This window comes from Sodiomyces alkalinus, assembly GCF_003711515.1.
Source record: "Sodiomyces alkalinus F11 unplaced genomic scaffold SODALscaffold_5, whole genome shotgun sequence".
Lineage (NCBI taxonomy): Eukaryota > Fungi > Ascomycota > Sordariomycetes > Glomerellales > Plectosphaerellaceae > Sodiomyces > Sodiomyces alkalinus.
The window spans coordinates 646,965-670,615 of record NW_021167083.1 but is presented as its reverse complement, the minus strand read 5'-3'; the positions used below and the strand labels follow the sequence as shown (position 1 = coordinate 670,615).

Here is a 23,651-nt window from a genome sequence, read left to right as displayed (position 1 = left end):
AACCGAGTCCCCCAGTGCTCAACATTCGGATGTCCTGTCCGGATGATTCCGTATCGCCTGTTATCGACTTTGACTCTGGCTACTCATTCGTTCAACTTCTCAGTGTGTACAACTGCTCACTACCTTACTCATTCAGCTCGATACACGTTTTCACCATTCACCATGACCTTGGCCAGATGGACGGTTCTCCCTGCACGAGTCGTGTTGGAGGGGCCGCTTCGCAAACCTTATTACGCCTGGCGTTGACACATGACAGCACCAACGGTCTCGTCGGGTTGGAGTGATCGACAAATTGACAGAGCGTGTTCCCGGATAAAGACACAAAAAGACAGTCGATCCTGGTTGCCGTATTAGGTAAGGGTTCATCGGCTCACTTGAGTTACCATCTTGGTTGCTTATTACCTTCGTTGCTCTACTACGGAGCATGGCTGAGCTCACAGATGGGAGTGTAGTGTGTCTCTTCAGCCCTGGCTAACCCAGCAAGACTGCCCAGCTGTATGTACGTACGTACGTACGTACGAGTCCTGTGTTCGTGCAACTAAAAACATAAAGAGCACCATCTCATGTTTGCTTGAAACTCGACGTCTTCAATCCACTTCCGACGTTACCGTCTTCTCTGTACGTTGTACGCCTCCAGATTCGGAAGTGCATAATGTTCGACTGTATCGCCAACTGGTCCTACGAAGTACGGAGGAGCTGGACCCGCTAACTTTGACCCGCTACCTGCCCTTCTCCGCAATCGCGGATCCTCCGCCCTTGTTTCGGAGCTGGCTACCTCCCGAAGTCTCCACCTCAACCGGCCGGGAATCGGTCAACCCTCTTGCGGGTTCTTGGCACAGTAGCTGACGCCGGTCCGGACCCAGTGACTTTATACCTCGAGGCTTCAGATGCTGTACCTTCCTCGCGGTAAAGTAAGGTACCTTAGTTTTGTTTCCTTGTGCCACCTCAGTGCCGGCCCCCATCCCCATCCGTGAAGGCCCGCCCCCCTTTGGTTTGGTACTTGTAAGCAGTCGCCGCCAACAGGTAGTCGACGTGACTTTTGGGCCTTATTACTACATCTAGCGGTTAATAATCTTGGACCTTCCGTCCTCACTAGCCATCGCTGAATGATTCACGAGCACCGCCTACTTCGAAGAGATCGACCCAGCCTGGCCAGTCGTGTCGTACTCTGTTGGCGCTGGGAGCGTAGGATATCGTTGACTGCGAGTGAACTCTTACCTGTTACCTGTTGAGACACGACTCTATAATAAGAACTGCCCTGACTCCTGAGTGGGCTGAGAGGCGAAGAGAGGCTCATGGGTTTCTGTAGCCAAGTATATCACGTACCGGGACGTCATCGTCGAAGCCAAGTCCAACAACGCGTCGGTGGAGCCCAAGAACGGCGACTTCTTCAACTCGCTGAACGTGGAGCACATCAAGATGGAACGGGTCTGGGTCGACTCGGACGACGACTGCTTCTCGCCCAAGTCGAACAACACGGACGTCCACGTGGACACGATGTACTGCAACAAACTCGCACGGGCAGTCGCTGGGCTCGCTGGGCCAGTATGAGGGCGAGTTCGTGTTCGTCAAGGACGTGGTGATCGAAAACGTGTGGATGCTGAACGGCGACAACGGGGGCGCGGATCAAGGTGTGGGCGGGGCCGGAGGTGGCCGAGGGCTTCGTGGACAACGTGACGTTCCGCAATTTCTGCACGGCCAACGGCGTGTGGCCCATCTCGCTTGAGTCTTGCTATTTCAACATCGACCCGGAGACGAGCCGGCGCCACCCGTCCAAGATGAACGTGACCAACGTGCTCTTCGAGAACTTCCGCGGCTACTCGAGCGGGGCCAACGGGCGGGCCGTCGCTCGCGTCCGCTGCTCGACCAACACGGAGGCCGCTACGTGCCGCAACATCAGGTTCGAGAACTTCAACGTCACGTCGCCCTGCGGGGGCGAGCCGGTGGTCATCTGTGACGGGATCGACAGTGACCTGGGCGTGCCTTACGTTTCTTTCGATAGCGAGGAGGCGCAGGCTGCGCTGGCCGATAAGTGCGAGGAGGAGAGGGCATCCATTGAATTGACCCTCCCTGGCCGGTCCGGGACTATAACCCTCGTTGACTAGTAAGATTTCGGGGGAGTTGTTTCAGTAGAGCGTCTGTATCCGTACGTCGATCCGAACCCGATTCTCGTGAATATACTAAAATTTGAAAAGTACATAACGGCAAGGCGTTCCAGTAAAGGAATGGGAATGACCGATATGCCGAGAGTCATGATGTCTCGATATCAGCAGCTGAGTGTCGTTTCCTCTACTTGCCTCAACGAGGACAAGGTAGGCAGCTCGTCCATCTACGACGTAGGGGAGGGAATCGAAGAGCGAGTCTCGTTCGGGGTATCCGTAATTACTCGGCACTTCAGTACTGACTGCCACATGAAATGGGCCATTAGGCACCTATTTTTGTACCTTTGATTCCGCAGGCATCCATGCGGACGGACGGAGTAGGACGCAGCCGGTGCATCTTTGATTGGTCAATTGGTCAATGGTTCCATTGCTCCGCCAGAAAGTCGGACAATCGGGATAACAAATTTCCCGGGATCATCAAAAGACGATAACAAACTCCGCCATAAGTTTTGTGATGGCCCTGTCCCAAGTCCCGACTCCGCTGGCGAAACACGCTTTGCCGTCAATAATAGTAAGGGTTCGACTTGGAACGAGTTTTATCCTACGACCGCGTAATACTGACCAATACGAATAGATATAGATGCATGTTTACGACAAGCCCGGCCCAATTTGATCCTCCTACCACCCATGTTATGCCTATTAGTAAGGCACGGGGCTAAACTTCTCCGAAGCAACCACTAATGAGGATGAGGAATTAACTAAGGTACCAAAGAAGATCAGGAGGTGGCCCAATGTTACGGATGTTGCGGAGTACTTTGCTGTTGCCAAGGCATCCGCAAGCTAGAGCATTTTTCCTTCTGAGCTATTGTCTCCGTGGCCCAAATCCTACTTTAAAACAGCGTCATCCCCCGTGAAGATAATCACTAAGGTATAACATAGCGCCTTTATCCTTCCCTAACTATTTTCAGTTTTTCGCCGCCTCCTGTTCAAAACGTCCCTCTGAAAAAGAAGTAATAAACGAACAAAAACAATCAACCATCATGGCTTGCTCCCTTGGTCTCGACTTGTCCCAGAAGGGCCTTGCCCTCTACACTGTGAGTCTTAGGTTCTCTGCTGGGTATATTGTTTCTCGCGCCTCTTCTCAAGTATCTCCTCATCATCTTTCTCTGTTCGCAATCGCAAACATGAGGGCTGGTGACGAGTGAGAGAAAGAAGGAAACCCATTAGAGATGAATCGGGAAACGGACCCAATGACTGGATCATTTCGAGCTAATGTTGTCCATCTAGATCCCGGCCGCCCTTTTCCTTGCTCTCGTCCCTAGCGGCTACGCCTTATCACTCGCGCGTTCCAACGCGGACATCCACGAGCCTCGCAAGTTGCTCCAGCGGGTTGAGAAAGACGAGACGCTCGACAAGCGGGTGCGTACTTCTCCTGTCTTCACTTCCTGACTCTTCGTCGCTGCCTTCCCATGCAAAACCCGCCCCTTCTTTCCCTTTTCGTTCCTTTCCCAGTCCTGTCCTTTCCTTCCATCTCCGTTCATGTCCTCCTCCTCCCTTCATCACCCCAAGGATTCCACCCACAGTCTTCTTACCGGGGGAGAAAAAAAACTAGATCAAGAGCCGCATCATCCGAGCCAAGGGCGCTTCGGAAAACGCCATCGAAACCCTCGGCTACCACGCCGTCGCCGTCGCCGCCGCTGTCTTCTCCGGCGTCGATCCTTGCGTCGTCAACGGCCTCTCCCTCGGCTACCTGGTCGCCCGTGTCCTCTTCGCCTACACCTACGTCGTTCTCCAGGACAACCGCCGCTTCGCTCCTCTGCGCAGCCTCTTTTGGTTCGTCGCCCAGGGCATCACTTTCACTCTCTACTTCAAGGCTGCCCGTGCCCTTTCGGTCTGAGCTGGTGGGATTCTAGCAGAGAGAGTTGGAGCGGAATGAAGGGGAGGGAGGCACTGGGTTCCCTTCTTTTGTACGTGAAAATGGCTTGTAAATAATACGCTTTTACCATGTATTATGAGTTTGACAATGCCCCTCTGATCCCCCTCGGGAATGTACATACAACCCCCGTCCTAATCCCATACTTGATCGCAGGAACACCATGGATTCAGAGAGTAGAGAATTTGATGTCATCTCCCTCAGTGCGTATCACATTGCTCGGCATTGATTGGCAGTGTAGATAGTTTGCTGAGTCTGTATGACCCAGTCCGATCCGCTTCGCTGGCGTTGACTCGGATGAGTGTTGCCCGATAAACAGAAATGACCAAGAGTCACGTTCACACGCAGTTTGCTTGCTTTCTTTGACCTCTCGCCACCCTATTCCCTCCTCCCTCTGGTAAGCGAATCTCTCGCCGTGTAACGAGGAAAGTGTGTCCTCCGTATGACGGCCGGCCCCGACTCTCTTGTGTCTTCTCGACGTGACTGAGCATCGCAGGCTGTTGCTGCTTGACCGGGCTCTGAGAAAGCCATTGGCCATTGCGCCCCGGGAGGTCTGGTCTGCTTGCTTGCTTGCCCGGCTTTCATGACTTGGCCTGTTGCCCTGATCCACCGATAAAAGGGCCGCTGAGTATGAGTCGTACCACCCACACGCATGGCCAGATGTCAAGGAGGCAACCTCGGAGTCGTTCTTTCCGAGAGAAAGAAGAGAAAGGCAGAGGAAAGAAAGATCAACCCGATCTAGCGGGTAAAGTCCAGCCAACAAGACTGCAAGTTTCCGGGTAAGGTTGGGTGGCGACCTCCTGACGGCTATTGACTCCTTCGTCCTGGCCTTGGAGCTACCCCTATAAATCTGGCCACACGAACGAACACTAGGCGGGTAGAGATTAGTCTCATCTTGTGAAAAAGCATATCCTCATCGCGCTTCTCGGCCTTTTCTTTTTCTTTTGGCCCCTCCACTCATCGGCAAACGCCATAACTCAACTCTTCACATAGCAATCCCGAGTCCCCAGACAAGGCCTGTGTGTCCCAGGAACACCTTTTTTCTCTTGCGACGTTATTAAGTTGCGGGTAGGTATAAATTCTCACCCTCTCTCTCGAGAGAAAGGCGGTGCCACGGGGTACTCGCCCTCTTCTTCTTGTTGCTGAATAAGTCTGACCTCCAGATTGCGGGCACCAAGACCACTCCATCTTACCATTCGACGACTAAGCGTTGCGTCAAGGACTCGCCAACATGGTCGGCAAAACTCTTCCCACCGTCCTCACCTTCGCCGTGTCGGTAATGGGAGCAGCCCTGCCAGGCATCACCCCTCCCGCCGTCCTCGACCGTGATCTTTCCCGCCCCGCCGCTCCGACGGAATATTCCCTATCCTGCGCCCACGCCTGGTGCCAGGACGGCACATCCATGTGCGGGTACTGGGCCGGCATCACCAGCTGGGACATCTCTCACGGGCCCCGCCCCGGCATGGTCCACACCGCTGTCGGGCCCTGTGCGCCGGGTGTCGCCGATGCCGAAGCTGACGCCGCCGCCGAGAGCATTTACGGTAGCCAGACTGATGCCGAGAATGAAGAAGATGCAAGTGCGACTTCGTTCATTACTTCGCCCACGGTGGTTAGCGACGTCTACGCGGGCACGACGACAGAGCAGGCTGCCGAGACTGCCACCGAGACCGTAGAGTGTGCTAAGAGATACTGCAACGAGTATGGATCGCTCATTTGCCACTATTGGGCTGATGTTACGGCTTGGGATGTCAACGTGGGGATCATCCCTGGCATGACCGTGACCAACCTGGGACCGTGTCCGACTTAGACGCAGGTCTAGGATCGACCACCGTACAGACAGAACCTGGTAATTGATGAAGGAGGAGAAAGGGAGATCTCATGTCTAGTAAGAATGTCGCTTCATAATTTGAACATCGAGGATATCGAGAGGTGGATTGTGTAATAGTCAAGTTGTGCGAGGGGTTCGGTTGAGATGGTTTGTAGTCTTCTAGTGTAGGCGCAGTGATAGAGGTCTAGGGCTTGGTAAGAAAATACAACCCAAAATGATAAGTCGGAGGTGCCACGGAATGATCAGCCATAGATGACCGTGTCAAACACGGCTCTTTTGGCAGGGCCTGTCTCTGCCCCCTCGTCCGTGATGAAGAGAGTCATACTGATATTCAAATTCATTGAATATCAAGCCCTTTATAAGCGGTGATTGTAAGACAGTTACCGAGGGGGACACCTAATGGGAACTCTCGAATGGTTGAACCGTTCGTGGCGTCAAATAAAGAGGCATGTCTATGTCTAGAGTTCTGTGCTTGTGGTCGGGAGAAGCAAGTTCTCTGAATTTCTCCTGACCTTACTTCACTTAGAGTGTGATTAGTCATCCGTGTACCTCATCACATGATGAGACGTCAATTTCGCGGGGAATCTCAAGTTGCACCCCACTCTTCTAAACGCGACAACACCCCCACCGAACATCGCGTTCCTCTCAACTTCGAACTCCGGGGCTTCTCTCTAGAAAATTACCACCAACATTCTCCTCGTCACCCAAACCGCCCCTAAATAATCCAACAATGTCACAACCAACCCCAGATACCGACCATGCAGTATCATCTGCGCCTGCCCCGCCAGCCTCAACAGAAGAAATGGATACCGCCCCCGACAATCCAGACACCGCAGCCCTGGATCCCGACAACACCAAGCCTCAACAACAATCCGAACCACAACCTCAACAGCCACAAGACGACCCTCCCGCCTCCCCTCCCCTCCCACAAAAACACACGCCCGCTACGCCAGGCCCTCGCGCGACCCGCTTCATCGAGATGTACCACGGCGCCCTCCGCCGCACCCTCTCCCGCGTAAGCTACGACAACTTCGCGACCTGCTTCCCCACCATCGCAACCTACGCGCCCAACGCCCTGCGCAATGTCCAGAACCAGATGGTCGACTATCTCGAAGACCGGTGTATTGTGAGTTTGCTTTGCCTTCCAAACTTTGAAGTCCATGATGGAAAGGGAAGGCGGATGGGGGGTAGAGGTGCCGAAGGGGAAACCCGCCGAGGCATAAGCTATGCTGTCTTCGTCTATCTTGACGGGAGATCACAAAGCGTCAACGCAAAACTAATTCAATACACAGAAAGAATTCGAGGCCATCCTGGAAGAACGAGACGTCATTCGCAAACTAAACGAACTCGAAACCCTCAACGCTGAAGCAGAGGCCCGCCGCCACGAAGCGCCAGCTGACGCCCCCGAACCCATCCCGTACAGTCTCCCCCTTCTCTTTTCTCCTTCTTCCTCTTTGTTCTTGCCTCCACGACAACCTGTTCTTCAATGACCAAACCATCCACAACCAACCCAACTCCCACACTCCCCCCCCCCCCCCTTCCCCAACGTTACAGGCAATCCTACCGTTCCGCGTGTTCTAACCCGACGAAAATGTGTATACAGCCCACACACCCTCCCCCCGGAAACCATCCTCCGCGCCCACCTCCACCCGTACCTAGCCCACCACCACGCCCGCCTCAGCGCCGCCCTCGCCAACACCAAGCTCGAGAACGAGGCCCTCTTCGCCGGCATCCAGGCCCAGCGCGCCGAAATCGACTCGATCCTCGCCGCCCTCGACCGCGCTGTCGCCGACGTCGACGGCGCCAACGCCCTCCTCGCCGAGGTAGGCGCCGAGATTGCTGCCGAGTCGAGGACGGCTGATGCCGAGATGACGGGTGGGTGATGTGGGGGTCTTCACCACCAAGTTCATTTTTTTTTTTTTTTTTTTCGTTCGTGATTTGCCTCCTTTCCCTTTTTCTTCCTTTCTTTTCCGCGCCGTCATCCCCTTATGGGACAATGTGGGTTGAGCATGGCGTTTTGGGGGTCAGACCGGCACCGCTCCGGTTGCAATAGGTCAATGGGAAGTTCTATCAGAGGCGTCTTGGGTTCCCGTCGGATGGGAGATGCAACGGAACGGGCCGCTTATTGCTATGGCATATGATACCAGGAGATTGGATGAAATTCCGAACAGCGTGATAAGAATTGTAATGTATGTACACTCGTCCAGGTGGGACTCCTGTAATGAATGCCATGCCATCCGCGCTCCAAGATGACATACCAACCCAACCATGCGTGCGTTCTCTCCGATGCAAAACATGCAAACCATGCTCCAAGCGCCGCGACCAGCTGATGCACTCCAATAAATAGACGCCCTGCCATGCGGTGGTATAGCTGTCTAGTCTACGTCATATTGAGAAGACACGAATCCTGTGAGAAGGGTCGAAGGAAAAGAAAATGAAGAGAAAAGAAGAAGAAAAAGAAAATGTCGGGGAAAATAGGCAGACCACCATTCGCTGAACAAGTCGCCTTCCATCATATGATTGCCATGATGGCAGCGCCAAGGGGCAGCGCTAATAGTGTAAGAGTCTCCTGGCAGGCCGATCATTGTCAAACTGGCCATACCTGGGCGGCAGGACTCTAATCATCCGTCCTGTTTCCCAGTCCACGAACCAGCGGGTGCCCCTTAGCACGACGTATTCCGATTTTCGTGGGCTCTGATATAGCAACACGGAGAAGCATAACCTTGCGTATCGAATGTCGTCCTCGACGGTCCAGATGCCATGGTGGGGCGTCCATTTCCCCGTGGGCGCGACGGTGGACGCGTGCCAAGGCCGGCAGAGATCTGTCACGGATGCCGTGGCGTGGTGACGATAGGTAGATGCAGAAGCGGCAGAGCGACGGGTGGAAGGACGATCGGCCGGCATCCGTCCGTGGCGAGAAGCAACAGCCGAGCTCGGGGTTAAGGTAGGCGAGGAGGTGGGCGACGGGAATGGGAAGGGGAGGACTGGCTTGGGGTTCTGTCCCGGGTTCTGCGACTCGGGCGCCGGCGATGAGTTGGTCTCCGGGTCTACATTGAGGGCGAGGCTCATACTGGATGCCTGGTTCGGGGAGTAATCGCGAGATGCAGCCCTGGAATCATTGCCCCCATTGGGTGGGGTGAGACGAAGTTGACTCAGGGGCCGGGGCGTCGGAATAGGATAGTAATGTCTTCCTGGCAAGCTGCTAGACGTACGAAGCCACCGAGACCGATGGGTCCTGGGAATGCTCTGATCGGGGGGAAACTCCCGCTCCTCAAGCGGTTCTGCAATGGCCATGGCAGCAAAAAGGGCATCGAGCCACTTCACGAAGGTCGTGGATTCAACGCACGCAATGAGAAGCTGATCTGTTTCGAGACGAAGACGTATCACATTGCGACGTCTTTCCCGTATTGATCAGCTCATGTCAGCCGTATGACTTTAGAAGAAAAGAGGGGCATATTCTTTATAAAAAAAAAAAAAAAAAAAAAAAAAAAAAGCACCCCCCCCGGGGCCAAGGCATGCCTGGTCGATGGTAGACCAAGAGAACTCACTTTTTATAGTCAGCGGCGATTCCAGCGTCTGCGTGCTGAAGCGTATAGGCGCGAAGCAGGGCACCCTTACGCACCCAAGGAGGGTTGTCGGGAGACATGGCTGTCACCCAGTCCTTGGTGACACCCCAGCCCCATTGCGCCCAGTCATTTTTGACGCTGTACAGCTTGATTTGGGTGCCGCGAAGTTCGATCAGGACGGTACTCCATTGGCGACTGTCGGCACGCTTGTTGGTGTCTTCGATCTCCATTTTGGTTTCCCAGACGCCCTGGAGGTCGATGTCGGTGGAATAGGGCGGCAGGACATCGTCGGATCGTCTCTTGGGCACTGCTCTCGACAGAGTTCTACGGCCAGCGAAAGGCCGATAGGGCGGTGGCGGCTCGGCAGGAGGTCGTCGCGGGCTTGTCGTCATGACTTGCTCGTAGAAATAATCCTCTTCGACGGAAAGCCGACGGCGGCGTCGTGCGGCTCCGTTTTGAGGGGATTGCCCCTGGACAGTGGGGGTAGAAGGCCCATCTACGGTTCTGGGCGAAGTCATAGGGCACGGGGTGACGACGGTGGACTGGAGTCGACCTAGGCCTGGGGGAGAGGAAGGCGGAGGAGAGGATGGGGCCCAGCCAGCACCAGGGTGCGGCGGCGGTCAGAAGACGTAACCTTGTCCACCTTGGGCCGGGTTCCGAGAGGACGTCGGGAGAGGGGTCTTCAGATGGCAGGTCGTGGAACTGGAGGGGTTATACGGCACGACCCTCACCACCAATGAACATGATGAGCAGACGCCACCGTCGACATGTGCTGGGAAGCCAAGGCCGAGAGGACAGGCCAAAGATCCGGCCGAGAGCGTCGTGCTAGCAACTATAAGGACGTAAGGAAGAGAAAGAAACGAAATAAAGCACTGTGATGGATGGCTGACCTGAAGGCCATCTACGGAGTAGGTAGCGATCTCAGACTGATAAGAGAAGAAAAAAAGACTGAGGTGAGTGATACTATGGCGCTAGTTGGAAGGGCGTCCAAGAGCAAGTTCTTTCAAACAACCCGTCTAGCGAAGACGGATGGGAATTCGAAGCTGGCGGGCCCGGGTGACGTTGCAGACCAGTAGTTAGTCTGACTCGAAGAATATCAAGAGATGTGGCTGGCGGGAGGGCGTGGAAGCGTGAGGGACGAACAAACAACGAGGGAAACTAGTGACTAATAGCCATGGACAGATGAACAGGGGAAGACGGGATGAGCGTCATCACAGGGGTCGGGAGGAGGGCATGATGGCACGAGGGCACGCGAAAGCTGACAAGCAAGACGGACATGGTCCAATAAAAACTGGAAATAGTATCCGTAATAGAAACCCACAATAAGTAATAAGGCATGTAGGCGAGAGAGTATGGATGGATATTGGGCGGATAGAATAAGCAGAGAAGGTCAACAGACACCCCTGATCGGCAGATGGGTGCTCGGTGCTCGGTGCTCGAGAAGGCAAGGGACCAAATAATAAAAGAAGTGGGCATCTCCTGGAGAAGGAGAAACAAAAGGGGATCAATGGCCGGACAAAGTGGGACCGCAATAGGGCGGGCGTTGGTGGGGGGGAGATGGGACATGGACATCGGAGCGGATGGGGATTCCGGGCAGGGTGTGGTAGGTAATTAAGTTAAGGTATGTGACACAATTGCTTGGGGGAGGGGGGAGGGGGAGGGGGAGGGTGTCGTAACAGTGTGCTCAACCACCTTGCGATGGATATGAGCATGTTTTGCGCATTCCGCTCTCTTCTGCGTCGCTATGTGAGAGATGAGGGAATAAAACAAATCCAGAGAGACGAAATGATGAGGATTAGCTATCACCTAGTTATTAGAAAGGGGGTGGGAAGGATGTGGGGGGACGAGTGCGAGTGTGGTTAGGAGGCCGAATGAAGATGGAGAAGATCAGAAGAGAAGATTCGTCCGTCGTCGGTCAGGGCCCCGAAGACGATTGACCGTACGTGTAAAAGTAAGCATGCACCTTACCATAAAAGGCATCCGTACCTTACAGGTAAGCACTTTACACACGGAGAACGGAGAACGATGTACCCAGACGTGTGGATATGTGGATACGCAAGCAATTAGTAAGCCAAGATACCTAGGTACCTAAGGTAAGCAGGCACAGTACATGGGCATTTGACGAGATGTGATGCAAACGTGCAAAGAGGGATAAAGCGGAATGGAAAATGGAGAGCGGAAGGAGTACCTATCCGTTGATGTGATGAGGGGCATCGTGTTTGCACGGAGACGCAACTACCTTATTATCCGTTCTCTGCACTGCAACTGGACATGGCCTCCTGCAGACTAGACCATTCCGGGTAGGTAGTAGGTACCAAAATATCAGCCAGATACGGAGTAGGTACATAGATACACGTTCCCAGCCCGCAACATCAACCAGAGAGGGCAGGAGGTCAAGGTAGAGAATGGAGCCCGGTGAGGACACCGGACATTACGAGAAGGCCGATGCTCCAGACCTTTGAATGTGGGTTCCGAGTTCATAGCTTTCCTGATCCCGAATCATGGGCCTACGGAGTACGGGTCTTATTCTCACGAAGTAGTGTGCGTGTACATACTTCGTGGACGAAAGAGATGGCCCGCGCAGTCCAATACGAAGACGGCTAGCTGGATGATCCTTCCGTAGCGCGATCGTCCTCCAGGGATCATCCCCTCCACCGATCCCATCCACCGATCACAACCCATCAACCCCGGAGAAGTCATGATCGTACCAAAAAGTGGCCATGGACGACTATTCATACCCGGTGAACCGAGGATGCTCTACGGGGCTTCGGGCCCCTCGCTAAACAAAGGGGCAGGAGAGATACAGATACCAATCATCAACTCGGTAATTTAAGCCTCCCTTATCCTTCACTGCGTTCTCCCCCACCCACCCTTTTTCGCCCGGGGTTGTATTGCCATCCCTGACATACCTACAACCCTGACATACATGTTCCATGAAGATTCCACCAGGCTTCCATGCCGTGAAGGATGGGCCTTCCCGCCATCTTTTGGCCCTCTCGCTTGCTGCTCAGTCCTACAGACCTTGGGCTCACCGCCCTGTCTCCCAGCTCCTGTCCTGGCCGGAGAGGGGGATACCAAGTACGCACACGCGCGCCCGCCAAGCCACCTTACAACGGTGCTTCGACGGAGAACGACCTCAAGCGGCTGCACAAGAACGGGAAAAAGAGCCAGCCGCTGCACCTCTTGGCCCGGTGAAGAAGCGGCCCAGGGCGCTCCCGGCCAGTCTCCGCCCCCTCCCCATTTCTCGATAACGCAGGCAACACGCAGCAGGCGGCCTGTTTCCGAAGTACAACGTACAAGCCAAGGCAAGGCAGAGACCATGAACGAACCACATGCTGCCTGCCGCATGCTCCCGAACTATGTCTTGTCGTCGTACCCCATAGTAGTCAAGTGTCTGGGGTTTAGATGCAAGCCACTTTCTTGTCCATTGGGACGACCCTCTTGTGGACACGGCGTTGCCGGCTTGCTGGGTCCGCTCGGGTCGGAGCGGAGAGGACGTTGGAACAATGTCACCATCCCGACCTGGTGATAGTTGGAATACTCTTCGTTCGATGCCTCTGGACACACAGAAGCTGGTATTTATCTTCCGTCTTCCGTACTAATAACTGCACGTTTAGTCGGAGACCTCTTTATCACGCAAAGATCGGGGCGAAGTAAGGTACGGACTAGTCCGTTCTCCGTACTTCTCCGTACCTACCTTACAGCATGCTACCTTAGTCGAAAGGTATTATCACTGATCTTATTTGAGAATCATGTACCCCGCCATATGCGAACGACGCAAAACCTGCATACAGTTAATTCGGGGGACGGGGCCTTGGTCTTCCTTCTCCTCGGTAACTGGGATCCGAATAGAGGTCTAATGCAAGTCTCGGAATAGATGCATGTGGTGAGTATTTATAGAGAACATTGCGTGTGAGAAAAGGAAAGAAGTGGCGGGTAAATAATTCGTAGACACCTAGGTAGATACTCAATTGCTGTCGTCTGCCTTAGGTAGGTACCCCCATGCCTCCCATCCCATCCTCTGCAAACGAATACAGTGGCCTGACAAAAGGACCGAAGCACTTGACATAACCACATGGCGTAGAACGCTTCGGTCTTTTAGCCGCTAAGGTCGACACTGTTTGTCATCCTTCATTATTGCGTATATTAACGTTCTCAAATGCAGGCAGTCAGGCGACATGCCGAAGTAGGCAGGCAGTTGAGCAATTTATCCATCCAACATCCCCATACTACGGTAGTACGGGACGATGGTACTGTCCATTACTAATACCTATCTCCCTCTCCCCTCGCAAACGCTCAAACTGCCCCAGACACCAAACCCAGCCAAACTTGAACTGGCAGGTCGGCTTCTCGAAATCTTCCGCGCCGCCCCCAATCTCGTTCCTCATCCAAACCTACGCTAGCTAACCTACCTACCTACCTACCTAAGCCTTCATGTCCGATCAACTGTGCATTATCGGACCGTCTCCGCGTGCGGCATCAGACACAGAAGACCATCGATGTTACACACCATCTCCCCCCTCCCTTTCACCATCATCCATGTCCATACTTCGGCAGTTGGGAATATAGTCAGATCTCCAGCCATAGAGAACAGAACACCCCCCTCCGCCATATATAACTCACGCGTGGTATTCCGGACCGCCGTTTCTCCCTCATCGGAAACCGGCTAACGGTTCCCATGTATATTAGCTTAAGCTTTTGGGTCATCTCATCCCTAATCTTTTTGCTAACCTCACGTTTCCGCTTCGCAGGGCCAATTCCACCAATGGAATAAGCCCTTCCTTTCCCTCACGCTCTCCTTAGAGACTGGCATAATACAGTACTATAGGAACGCCGCGTCCCATCCCTACCATATCCGACCTTTTCCCTTTGTACCATCATACCGTACACCTGTTTTCGCGCTTCTTCCACAGTTATATGCCGCGTCCATTCCCTGGCAAAATCCTCCTCTTTTTGTTCCTCCACAATACTCATCAATGTACAGCTTTGCCCCTCTTCCTCCTAACCGACGTTGAATGAATCAGGTCCAACATTTTGTTGAGCATGAACCGACGCCTCATCGTAGGTTAGCCAACCGCACGAAATGCATATGCTGAAGAAGTCATGCTTGGTAAACCGGCCCCATCCCATCGTGACGAGACGGAAACAAAAAAAAAAGAAAGAAAGAAAAGGGAAGAATAGAGTTAAAAAAGAAAGAAAACGGGAGATTCGTGCCTCCGACTCGAACTCCCATGGAAACAGTGGCCCATAAAGGATCGAGCTTTTTTGCCTGTAGGATGACAGGCTTAGGGATATACCGCCATGTACACAGAGCGGAGGATGCTGGCGTCCATGTCATCAAAAGAGAACATTGGTCCTCGTCTCGGGAAAACCGTGTTCATGATACGCTGCTTCGTCGGCCGGGGAGGATCGATCCGCCTATGGGACATCCATGGTGATGGCAGGATCCCGCGCCGTACGTATGCCGCATAGAGCGTTTGGAGGGTGGGCTTGGTTTAAGCGCTGGTCGCCTGAGGGGCAACACGGCCACGGGGAGCACCACCGCGACCGCGACCTTGTCCAGTGAAACCTCCCCGGCCACCGCCCTGGCTTCCGGACCGCTGGCCGTCGTAGCCACCACGTCCCCGGTTGGCGGCACCACCTCGACCAGGCCCATAGTTTCCGCCGGTGTACCCGCCGGCTTTGAGGCGGCGAGGCTCAACGACGATGTTCTCACCGTTGACAGTGTGAGGATTAGCGGCTACAGCGGCCTGATATCCGGCGGGGGTGGCGAACTCGACGAAAGCGCAGTTCTGCACAATTTGTTAGTTCAAGGTCTTCAAGATGGTGGTGCGGCGAAAAGAAAAAGATAGGAGAAAAAAAAAAAGAAGAAGAAAAACTAACCTTCGTGCGGTTAATGTCGAAATAGGTGAGCTCGCCGTGGCTAGCGAGAGCTGCCATCAGATCCTCCATCTTGACCTTTTCCGTCACGTACTTAACGTAGCCCAAGGTGCCAGGGTTCTCGGCAGGAGATCCGGAGATAGACTGCGGGCGGTTCTGGCGCTTGGAGTCGGTGACCGACTGCCATTCAGTCCCGCCCTGCGAGGACTCCTTAGGTTCGGCTGCCTGCTGTGTTTGGGAAGCCGGCTGTTGAGCAGGGGTAGGCGCGGGAGCCGTAGCAGGGGCGGGAGCAGCTGCCTTGGACTGGGCAGGAGGTGTGGCGGTCTTCGGGAGGGGGACGGCAGGTTTGGCCCCAAGGGCAGCTGCGGCACGGCTGGCCCACGACATGGGCTTGGCAGGGACGGCCGGCACTGGCGCAGGCTTCTCGGCTGCCTGAGCAGGGGCGGCGGGAGTCGGCTTGGGTTCGGCGGGCTTCTCTGCTTCCTTTACGCTCTCCTCGGCAACCTCGCGGGCAGCGGCCTCGGGGGTAGGGGGAGCCGCAGCCTCTGGTTGAGGCTCAGGGACAGCCTCGGGCTTGGTAGGCTCGGCAGTAGGCTCAGCTGGCTTCGGGATAGCCTCCGGCGCCGCAGCTTCCTCGGGCTTCTTGTCGGCAGCCATGGCCTCAACCTCAGTCTGCTCCTCCGCAACCTTCTCAGTTGCCTCAGCGGCAGCCGGAACTTCAGACTCCGGGGTCGGCGCGGACGCGATCGACGCCTGCTCCTCCTGAGTTTCGGGGGCGGCCTCTTCCTCTCCTTCCTCACTAATGAAGCGCAGGATGTCGTTGACAACAAAATAGCCGGAGGGTTGTGGGGCGAGGACAAAGGTCTGAGCGAATTTCTGGGGCTCGCCGGCCCTGTTGGAAGTCTCACCAATAACCTGGATGACGATGTTGTCGAAGGAGGCCATGGAATCCACGTTGGTGACGCGGACTTTGCAGTCCTGGAAATCAAGCTCCTTGATGCGCTCTTGGATGGCCTACAGGTGTGACACAAAAGTTAATTGGGTGCCTCTTGATAGGACTTGTCGTGCGCGGCGGGTAGACTCACACTTCTTCCAACCGAGACGCTAGCAACTTCGGCTTCTTTCCCATAAACGAACTGAGACCGCTTTCCGTAGAACAGCTGTGGCCTTGGTTAGTAACCTGGGTCATACTCTTCGCGAGGAGAGAGGCGCAAAACCTACATGAAGCTTCTCGGGTGTCTTGCTCAGGGTAGTGTAGTACTGCTCGACAAAGTACCAGCCGACCTCATCCTTGCTAAGGTTGCTAGAGTTGCCGGAGGAAGTTGTCTCAGCAGAGGCAGCGGGCGCGGGCTCGCTATTACCCTTCAGCTGTTCCTGGTTCGCGAAGGTACCGTTGGCCGCCATGATTGCTGAGTTATCGTGGATATATCTGTGTATTGGCGCAATCAAACTCCGGGGTGGCAGAGAAGAACCGTAAGAGGACGAGGTGATATTTGACACAATTGTGAAAGGAAAGATCGGGGAGGTGGTAGGAAGACTGCTCTCAGGTAAACCGTCAGCGTTGGGTTGCGAGCAACTTGGTCAAATTGTAGAAATGAAAGAAGTGGGGACGGAATGGGGGTTGCAATCACACACCTTCAAGACTCGATATGGACCGGTAATATCGGTTGATGCGTGAGTCGAGTGGGATTCGAGATGATCAGGAAGATGGAGTGAAATTAGGAGAGGGGTAAGGCAAGGCAAGGCGTTCGTGAAGCGTTGAAGTGTTGACCCGGAGATCCGAGGTGAAATATGGGTGGCGAGATTCAACGGGGAAGAGGAGAGTGGGATTTAGCGGTTGGAAGAAAAAACGTGTATGTACAGCAGACACACAAGTCGTTCGATGATGGGAAGTTAGGTGTGGATTAGGTATCGACAACGTCGGTTGGTAAGGTAAGGATGTAGAGGGAGAAAGGTCTTGGGTGGGAAGACGCGGAGGCTTGATTTGAGTTATCAAGACGGTTGGAAGGTGGTGGAAAAGGAAAAAGAAAAAAAGAATAAAAGAAAGAAAAAAGAAAAATAAAAATAAAAATAAAAAGAATAGCCTGGATCGACCTGCCCTGTGCTTTCCCCAAGCTCCCGCTGCCACTGCCTGATTTATTTTGAAAAAGTGGAGAAATTGAGGTACCTAGCCGGGCAAGAGATCTACTTTGCACTCCCACTCAGACATGGCGACAAAGAAAGTACTATGTTGGAGTGTGTCGGTGTCTCTCCTGTGGCTTATTAATGGTTCCCCACATCCATGGAGCTGAGGCCGTGGTCTGACGTTCAACGCTGTGGTGGTGGAGGAATGTCCGCCGCGCTACCCATCCGAGACAGATGTGTAAGTGCTTTCACGATGTGTCCGGTAGAAGGGCCCTTGGCGTCCAAATCGAATTGATATTTAACTGACTGTATTTACTATCTATACACGTCTATCGAGGGATGTGACTTTTGTGTTATCCGTATTAGATACCAGGTATCAACCAAGCGCCTGTGTCAGAAATCCCATCATCCGACTCGGTACCTCAGGGGCCCCCGAGTCGAGGACCTTGTGACCTTGGGTATCATACCTATATCACCCAATCCTTGATCCGATGACGAATCGATGTATAATACAAAGAGACCAAATTTTGAAAGCTGAAGACTTGTCCTGCCTCATCTGGGTTCAGTCCACCCACCCAAACACTTCACTCACAGATAATGTGTTGGCCTTCACACCCGTCAGGGCAACGAGAATACCCACCAGATCCACGGTAAGTAAAACCGCCGCCCCCATCATAAATCGAGGACTGAAGACCCTGTACAGCATCAGGTGTCTCCTCAAGTGACCGGCCCACGCCATCGTTGCCATCGACTCCACCGCGAAAAAGGAGACAAGGGCCCCTAGGGCCCTGCTCGTGCTCTCCAGGACCCCTTTCCTTTTGGGTCCTACCTTCCAAAGAGCGATCAGTGGTAGCGCCGCCACCGCGATGATCTGCCCCGCGAACGTGTTCAGGGCGACCACGACGGGGCTCCAGGGGTAACGGATGGAGAACAGTGGGATGAAAGCACTGTCCCATTGGATGCTGCTCAGCGCCGCCTGGTGGCCCGTCTTGAAGTACCCAAAGTTGCCGATCAGCCCGAGCATGACGGGACCGATGGCCTCGCCCGATAGGGAGTTGAGGTCCACGATTTCCATCAGCGACATGATCTGCCAGAAAACGATGGCAAGAGCTCCGCCTCCCATGGGCTTCGACAGGAGGATACACGCCCCCAGGATATTGAGCGGCAGAAGGAGGTATCTCGCCCCGTGCGCGTTCCCGTAGCCGAGAATCGTGAGCTGTTTAGCTCCGGTCGGGCTCGCTGCCGTGAAAACAGATACCAAGGGCGGTGCCCAAATGAAGGCTGTCGTGCCTGCCACGAAAGCTAGGGCGAGAGTAAGCTGCGCGAGATAGACGCCGATCGACTTGAGCGCATGCGAAGATAGGCTGGGGAACCAATTGCTGTTATCGGCGGCGTCGAGAACCCAGTAAGTGGCGGCCATGAAAAGACCGGTCCTGTATATAGTACCAATCCAGGTCGGGCCGAGGCCTTCCCAAGATCGGGGTGGCACTAGGAACGACTTGATGACGGCCGGAAGCATCAAGGCGACAGCAAAAGGAATAACCAACTGCCAAACCGCCGAGGTTGAAGACGAAGCCGATGCATAGTAAGTTGACGTGCAGTAGGGCATCTGCTCCTCCCGACAGAGCTTCGAGAAGGATGCCACCCTGCCCAGGACGATAAAGACAACAGAATGGTACACGCCTAAAGTGCGGTCCCTGGCAGAGGGAATAGAGAAGGAAGCGACGGCGCTCACTACACCAAAGGTAGTGAGGAAGAACAGAAGGATAGAATCTTCCCAAATAGTATACGAGTTGGACGCGAAGCCAACAGACTGGCTCACAGTGAATATGACCGAAAGCCAACCCCATACCGATGTAGGCAGGATATCGGCCACTCTCTTGCCGGCCCCGAGCATAGATGCCAGGGCAGCCAAGACGCTGGCCAGAGCTGCTGCCGCCCCTGCATAGCTCAGGTCATCGAGTCCGGTCAGAAAGGACAGTGTGGCACCGGCAACCGCCCCGGGGACAGCGCCTACCAGAGCGGCCACCACAATACTCTTGTGACGCGTCTTGTAAGAGGGGGACGAATCGGACTGAAAATCCCGGAGCTCGAGTTTCTTCTCGACCAGGTCGAGCTCCGAATCCTCTGCCGCTGCGAAGTCATCATCTTCACCACGAGAGGAGTACACCAGGAGGAAGACGAGCGCGACACCCATGATGGTAATGCCAGTCACCATCTTAGGGACGTCAAACCTGGCCCAGAGGCCCTTACAGACAGAGAGCGTGTCGTGTTGGTATTCTCTGAACGACCGGTACGCGTCCCGCCACGACTTCGTCCCCCAAGAGTGCTCAGCCGTGTTCCAAATATCCGTCTTGTGGTTCGGAGCGGAGCTTTCAACACCGCGGGCGGCAAAGTATGAGCCCTGATACCGCCGAATTCCCGCCGCGGTGATTCGCGACACCGCAGCCAGATTTTGCCATGCATTTCCCTGTTTGCCAGCAAATGCTTCCTCAATAGGGCCACCGAGGTTGTTGTAGGGGATGGGAATCCCGAGCAATAGAGCCAAGGTCGGCACAAGGTCAATCTGGTTGACTGGTCGGATTTTTGCCGTGGCTGGAGGTTGGATATGCTCAGGCTCGGTCCTTCCAAAGAATGGGCGCTTGGAATACATCCAGAGCGCAGCCTCCACCTCGTCGTCGCTTTCACCGCCATGGTCCCCCTTGCTGTCCATGCCGTGGTCGCCCATCACAACCAGGAGGGTATCCTCGTCGATGCGCGAAGTGATATCACGGATGAACTCGTCCATTTGTTGGAGTTTGGCCGTCATGGCAGCATGATCGGGACCATACCGGTGACCGGCGTGATCCACTCCGAGTAGATGGCCGATAAGAAGATCCCAGCTCCCCTTTTGCCGGTCTTCGAGAAGAGGAGCGAGATGCTCTATGACACCATTGTCAACTGTGTGTAGATCCCAGACGTTGAAGCTGTCATAGGCGTGGCTGATATTGGCCTCAAAGTAGCCGGGGAATAGTGATAGCCAGGTGTCGTCTCCCAGGTGTACAATGCGCTTTCCAGCGTCTTTCATCCGCATCAACAGGTTGTCCTCGTCAATTGCTGTACCCGCAAAGTTGCTCCCCGCATCAATGAAGGTCGGCAAGGTACCGGTGGTTAGGCCTTTGAGCCGCTGAAGGGTGGTTGTCGGTGGGTCGGCGATGAAGGGTCGCAAGACGGCGTGCTCGGGAGATCGGACGGCAGTCTCGTGTAAGAAGGGAAAGGCGTTGTGGAAAGGAGCGTTATCTTGTACGGGCACGGTGAAGTCATACCGAAGGGCGTCGATAACGACGACAACGGCCCTGTCAAAGGACTTGGGGTGCCAGCACCCGCCCCCGACGGTCCCTCGGCCGTTCCAGCTCGAGGGGAGATCCACCGGCGGCACAGCACAGCTCGACTTCTCGTCCAAAACCAGACGTGTCAACAGAAAACCACTTGTAAAGAAGAGAATGCCAGCGGCGTGTATGCAGAGCATCCATGTCCAGAAGCCGACAGTCCACCACCAACGACGCCCGTATTCGGTCTTGCGTCGAGCTTCGAGGGCTTTGCGCTGTAGCTCGAGGGCTTTGGATTCTGCCTTGTCGGCGGGGATGCCCGCATCTTTCATTGTCGCGTCTTCCGCCTCTTTCGCATGCTTTGCGCGGGCATTCTGACCCGCAATAGCTTTGTACTCGGACGAGGGTGTCGATCGTTGACGGCTTGATGGTGCCATGGCGGGCCACTCGGGAAGGACCAGAAATCAATGGTGGTTACGAGCCTGCTCCCTCTGTGCCATTGGACTCGGCGAGGACTGGCCAGCCTTGTCGTGGATCGCCAATTGGTCGCTGTACTTTGGCGAGTACCTTCTGTTGTTGACGCTGTGAATCGAGGAGTGTTAACAAGGTCTCCATCGAGTCGATCAAGACACGGAGAAATGGTCGAGAGATCTGTCCCGGGCGCCCCACTTGCAGTGTCAAAATACTCCGGATGTAGCTCCTGTAACCTTGATATGACGTGCGGTTATGATACCTAACAAAGTACCCGGTGTTATTTCAGTATCATATGGGTATTCATACTGTGGACTTCAGCCGATCTCTGAACCTACCCACAGTGCCCGATAAGTTATAACTGGTCAGACTGTCGACACTCTTGGAGCTTTATGTTGACAGAAATATCTCGAAGAAGAGATTAGATTCTGGGAGGCGGTAAGGCTGGTACCTCCAACACAAGGTAGTCCGTTGACTTCACCTCCGGCTTGAATTCTGGGCCCAGGTGCGGAGTGGGCTTCGTACTCCGTATAAGGATTTTCACGGGTAAGAGACATAGGCCGCGGGCGCAAGACCGCGTAGAAGATGCGATACGCTATGGCCTTAGGGTCAAGTCATGGGCGTCCACATACGAAAGCGACGTGGATCTTCGCCTCTCGCACGCGGTTTTGGTTACTGGACCCTCCATGTACGCCAATAGTAGAAAGAGAAAGCTGGATTTCCATACCAAGGCGGTCTTCGTCAATTCTTCTCATACACTGGCCTTCTTCCCCAAGACCAAGCCCAATGCTACTGCAAGTTCGAAGTCCCAGGCAGTAGTCATAATACAACCACCTCATTTTATACAAGAAGAAAGGAAAGAAAGGAAGTCTGTGGCGTTCTGCCTGAGTCTACCTAAGTATGAATGTCTGCTGCTCTATACACATACTACAATGAAAGCGTCTCTTCGGATGCTAATGAAAAACCATGGCCTTGCCGGTACTTTCCATTTCAGCTCGCTGCTAGAATCTCGGCTGCGTCAGGCGCAGAGGCATGATCCCGCCTTGCGTCGGCAGCCTTCAACAATTCTGCTTGCTTTCGCAACCGCTCCGCCTCCTTCTTCTGCTCCTGGCTCAGATACGTGCCGTATCGCAGCGCGCCGAGCGTTAGGACTGCCATGAAAAGTATCCCAATGACAGAACGTCGGATGAGTACCCAGCGCAAGCCCTCAATCTCCGACTTCGCGTCGCTGCTCAAAGAGATGCTGATCTTGTAGCTAATTTGCTGGATCTGCGTTTGGAGTTGACCTGGTTAGACCCTAACTCGGGGTTTGGCGAGGCCGGGAAAACAGGGCATAGGACTCACCGTGCTCTCGACCGCCTTTTGCTCCTCCCGTACAGCAATCCTGCGGTCGTTGAACATCCCACGGACGTTATCGTTGAGAGTGAGGAGCTCCTGGTTCATCGACTGGGTCAGGATGTCGACCTCGTGTTGCAGTAGTGTCCGTTGCCGTCGCATCTCCTCGTCCGCAATCCGTCGGTTGTTCTTCACCTCGGTGCTGAGCTCCGAACACGCTGCACGGAATAGGTACGTCTCCTGCAAGTGACTGTCAGTCTTCCACATCCAAACTGTACGGTCATGGGAGGGGGCAGAGGCCAGCCATTCTTCCGAGCTGAAACGTACATTCTCAACGTCGCTCTTGCTAACCAAGCTGTCCTGCGCGACGTCCAGGTTCTGCGCCAAGAGGCCGCGGATCGCCTTCATGGCCGTGATGGACTGCTCCCGCGTATAACCCCCGATCTCCAACTGTTTGACGAGAGAATAGCTGTCGAAATGGTGCACATAAGGCGGAGGAGACAGATGGGGGTGCTTGGGTGTATTGTTCCCTTCCTCCGATTTTGAATGCAGCATGGCCTCAAGCGGCCCGCTCTTCTTGGCCTCCGCCCTCACCTCGTCCCGCGCTTCCGACGCGGCCTTTTTTCCCTTATCAACTGACTCTGGGGTAGATGTAGAGGATTTGGAGCTTCTACTGCCTCCACTGCCGGCACCCTGCGGGGCATCTGTGGTTTGTTTCGGCTCCGGTCCTTCGGTGGTCTGAGCACGCCCTTGGTCGGGGTTTCCCGTGGAAGGCGGCGTCTCTGCACTCGAGCTCAGTTGGGGAGGCTTCGAAATCGACTCGTCTCCTAACGGTACAGGCTCTACAGCCTTGCCGTGCCGCCCCACGATGGGTGGCTGTCGCGACGCAGGAGTTGTCGAGAATGCGGCATATTGCCCGTGTCCTCTCGCATCAGCGGCTTGTCTCCGACACGCCCGCGTCGACTGGGTAGAGGCTTCGGTCAGTCGTAACGTCCGGAACAAGTGCGGATACAGAAAGGTCAGTCGCGTGGTTGACATGGTGCGCGGTCGGCTCGGGAACTGTTGTTGGTGAAGGAGCCATGATACGAGTGAGGTCAAGGCTCT

The 23,651-nt window shown here is 54.6% G+C and overlaps 11 protein-coding genes across 11 annotated transcripts; 5 read left to right on the top strand and 6 right to left on the bottom strand.

The window, feature by feature from the left end:
* Positions 1–424: 424 nt before the first annotated feature.
* On the top strand, positions 425–2,963 carry SODALDRAFT_359634 (pectin lyase-like protein; the record flags this gene model as incomplete). The annotated part of the gene is made up of 11 exons (XM_028614191.1): positions 425–451; positions 553–838; positions 950–1,002; positions 1,097–1,163; positions 1,280–1,488; positions 1,526–1,591; positions 1,632–2,077; positions 2,249–2,336; positions 2,429–2,508; positions 2,633–2,673; positions 2,932–2,963. 11 exons carry the CDS (start codon positions 425–427, stop codon positions 2,961–2,963), a joined length of 1,395 nt encoding a protein of 464 aa, XP_028466341.1.
* Positions 2,812–4,376, top strand: SODALDRAFT_333129 (hypothetical protein). The gene is made up of 3 exons (XM_028611888.1): positions 2,812–3,196; positions 3,390–3,521; positions 3,715–4,376. The coding sequence occupies exons 1-3, from the start codon at positions 3,143–3,145 to the stop codon at positions 3,997–3,999; spliced, it is 471 nt and encodes a 156-aa protein (XP_028466340.1). The 5' UTR covers positions 2,812–3,142; the 3' UTR covers positions 4,000–4,376.
* Positions 4,150–5,385, bottom strand: SODALDRAFT_164422 (hypothetical protein). Its single transcript, XM_028606961.1, has 2 exons — positions 5,122–5,385; positions 4,150–4,904 (listed from the first exon to the last, which is right to left on the bottom strand). Exons 1-2 carry the CDS (start codon positions 5,229–5,231, stop codon positions 4,205–4,207), a joined length of 810 nt encoding a protein of 269 aa, XP_028466339.1. The 5' UTR covers positions 5,232–5,385; the 3' UTR covers positions 4,150–4,204.
* On the top strand, positions 5,087–5,842 carry SODALDRAFT_378727 (hypothetical protein; the record flags this gene model as incomplete). Its single annotated transcript, XM_028614998.1, has 1 exon — positions 5,087–5,842. Exon 1 carries the CDS (start codon positions 5,267–5,269, stop codon positions 5,840–5,842), a length of 576 nt encoding a protein of 191 aa, XP_028466338.1. The 5' UTR covers positions 5,087–5,266.
* Positions 5,843–6,512: 670 nt separating this feature from the next.
* SODALDRAFT_333127 (Nnf1-domain-containing protein) lies at positions 6,513–7,789 on the top strand. Its single transcript, XM_028611887.1, has 3 exons — positions 6,513–6,989; positions 7,156–7,280; positions 7,467–7,789. Exons 1-3 carry the CDS (start codon positions 6,666–6,668, stop codon positions 7,744–7,746), a joined length of 729 nt encoding a protein of 242 aa, XP_028466337.1. The 5' UTR covers positions 6,513–6,665; the 3' UTR covers positions 7,747–7,789.
* A 43-nt stretch (positions 7,790–7,832) lies between these two features.
* SODALDRAFT_164331 (hypothetical protein) lies at positions 7,833–8,291 on the bottom strand. Its single transcript, XM_028606959.1, has one exon. It carries the CDS (start codon positions 8,167–8,169, stop codon positions 7,918–7,920), a length of 252 nt encoding a protein of 83 aa, XP_028466336.1. The 5' UTR covers positions 8,170–8,291; the 3' UTR covers positions 7,833–7,917.
* Positions 8,292–8,311: 20 nt separating this feature from the next.
* Positions 8,312–10,188, bottom strand: SODALDRAFT_164338 (hypothetical protein). Its single transcript, XM_028606960.1, has 2 exons — positions 9,412–10,188; positions 8,312–9,260 (listed from the first exon to the last, which is right to left on the bottom strand). Exons 1-2 carry the CDS (start codon positions 9,945–9,947, stop codon positions 8,414–8,416), a joined length of 1,383 nt encoding a protein of 460 aa, XP_028466335.1. The 5' UTR covers positions 9,948–10,188; the 3' UTR covers positions 8,312–8,413.
* An 805-nt stretch (positions 10,189–10,993) lies between these two features.
* On the top strand, positions 10,994–12,680 carry SODALDRAFT_359628 (hypothetical protein; the record flags this gene model as incomplete). The annotated part of the gene is made up of 5 exons (XM_028614190.1): positions 10,994–11,027; positions 11,139–11,175; positions 11,793–11,943; positions 12,053–12,133; positions 12,369–12,680. The coding sequence occupies 5 exons, from the start codon at positions 10,994–10,996 to the stop codon at positions 12,678–12,680; spliced, it is 615 nt and encodes a 204-aa protein (XP_028466334.1).
* Positions 12,681–14,663: 1,983 nt separating this feature from the next.
* Positions 14,664–16,860, bottom strand: SODALDRAFT_164231 (hypothetical protein). Its single transcript, XM_028606958.1, has 4 exons — positions 16,531–16,860; positions 16,395–16,469; positions 15,313–16,323; positions 14,664–15,221 (listed from the first exon to the last, which is right to left on the bottom strand). The coding sequence occupies exons 1-4, from the start codon at positions 16,711–16,713 to the stop codon at positions 14,925–14,927; spliced, it is 1,566 nt and encodes a 521-aa protein (XP_028466333.1). The 5' UTR covers positions 16,714–16,860; the 3' UTR covers positions 14,664–14,924.
* An 850-nt stretch (positions 16,861–17,710) lies between these two features.
* SODALDRAFT_333119 (GPI ethanolamine phosphate transferase) lies at positions 17,711–21,366 on the bottom strand. Its single transcript, XM_028611886.1, has one exon. The coding sequence runs from the start codon at positions 21,176–21,178 to the stop codon at positions 17,996–17,998; it is 3,183 nt and encodes a 1,060-aa protein (XP_028466332.1). The 5' UTR covers positions 21,179–21,366; the 3' UTR covers positions 17,711–17,995.
* A 558-nt stretch (positions 21,367–21,924) lies between these two features.
* Positions 21,925–23,627, bottom strand: SODALDRAFT_311339 (hypothetical protein). Its single transcript, XM_028609166.1, has 3 exons — positions 22,875–23,627; positions 22,557–22,787; positions 21,925–22,481 (listed from the first exon to the last, which is right to left on the bottom strand). The coding sequence occupies exons 1-3, from the start codon at positions 23,583–23,585 to the stop codon at positions 22,203–22,205; spliced, it is 1,221 nt and encodes a 406-aa protein (XP_028466331.1). The 5' UTR covers positions 23,586–23,627; the 3' UTR covers positions 21,925–22,202.
* Between the last annotated feature and the right edge of the window lie 24 nt (positions 23,628–23,651).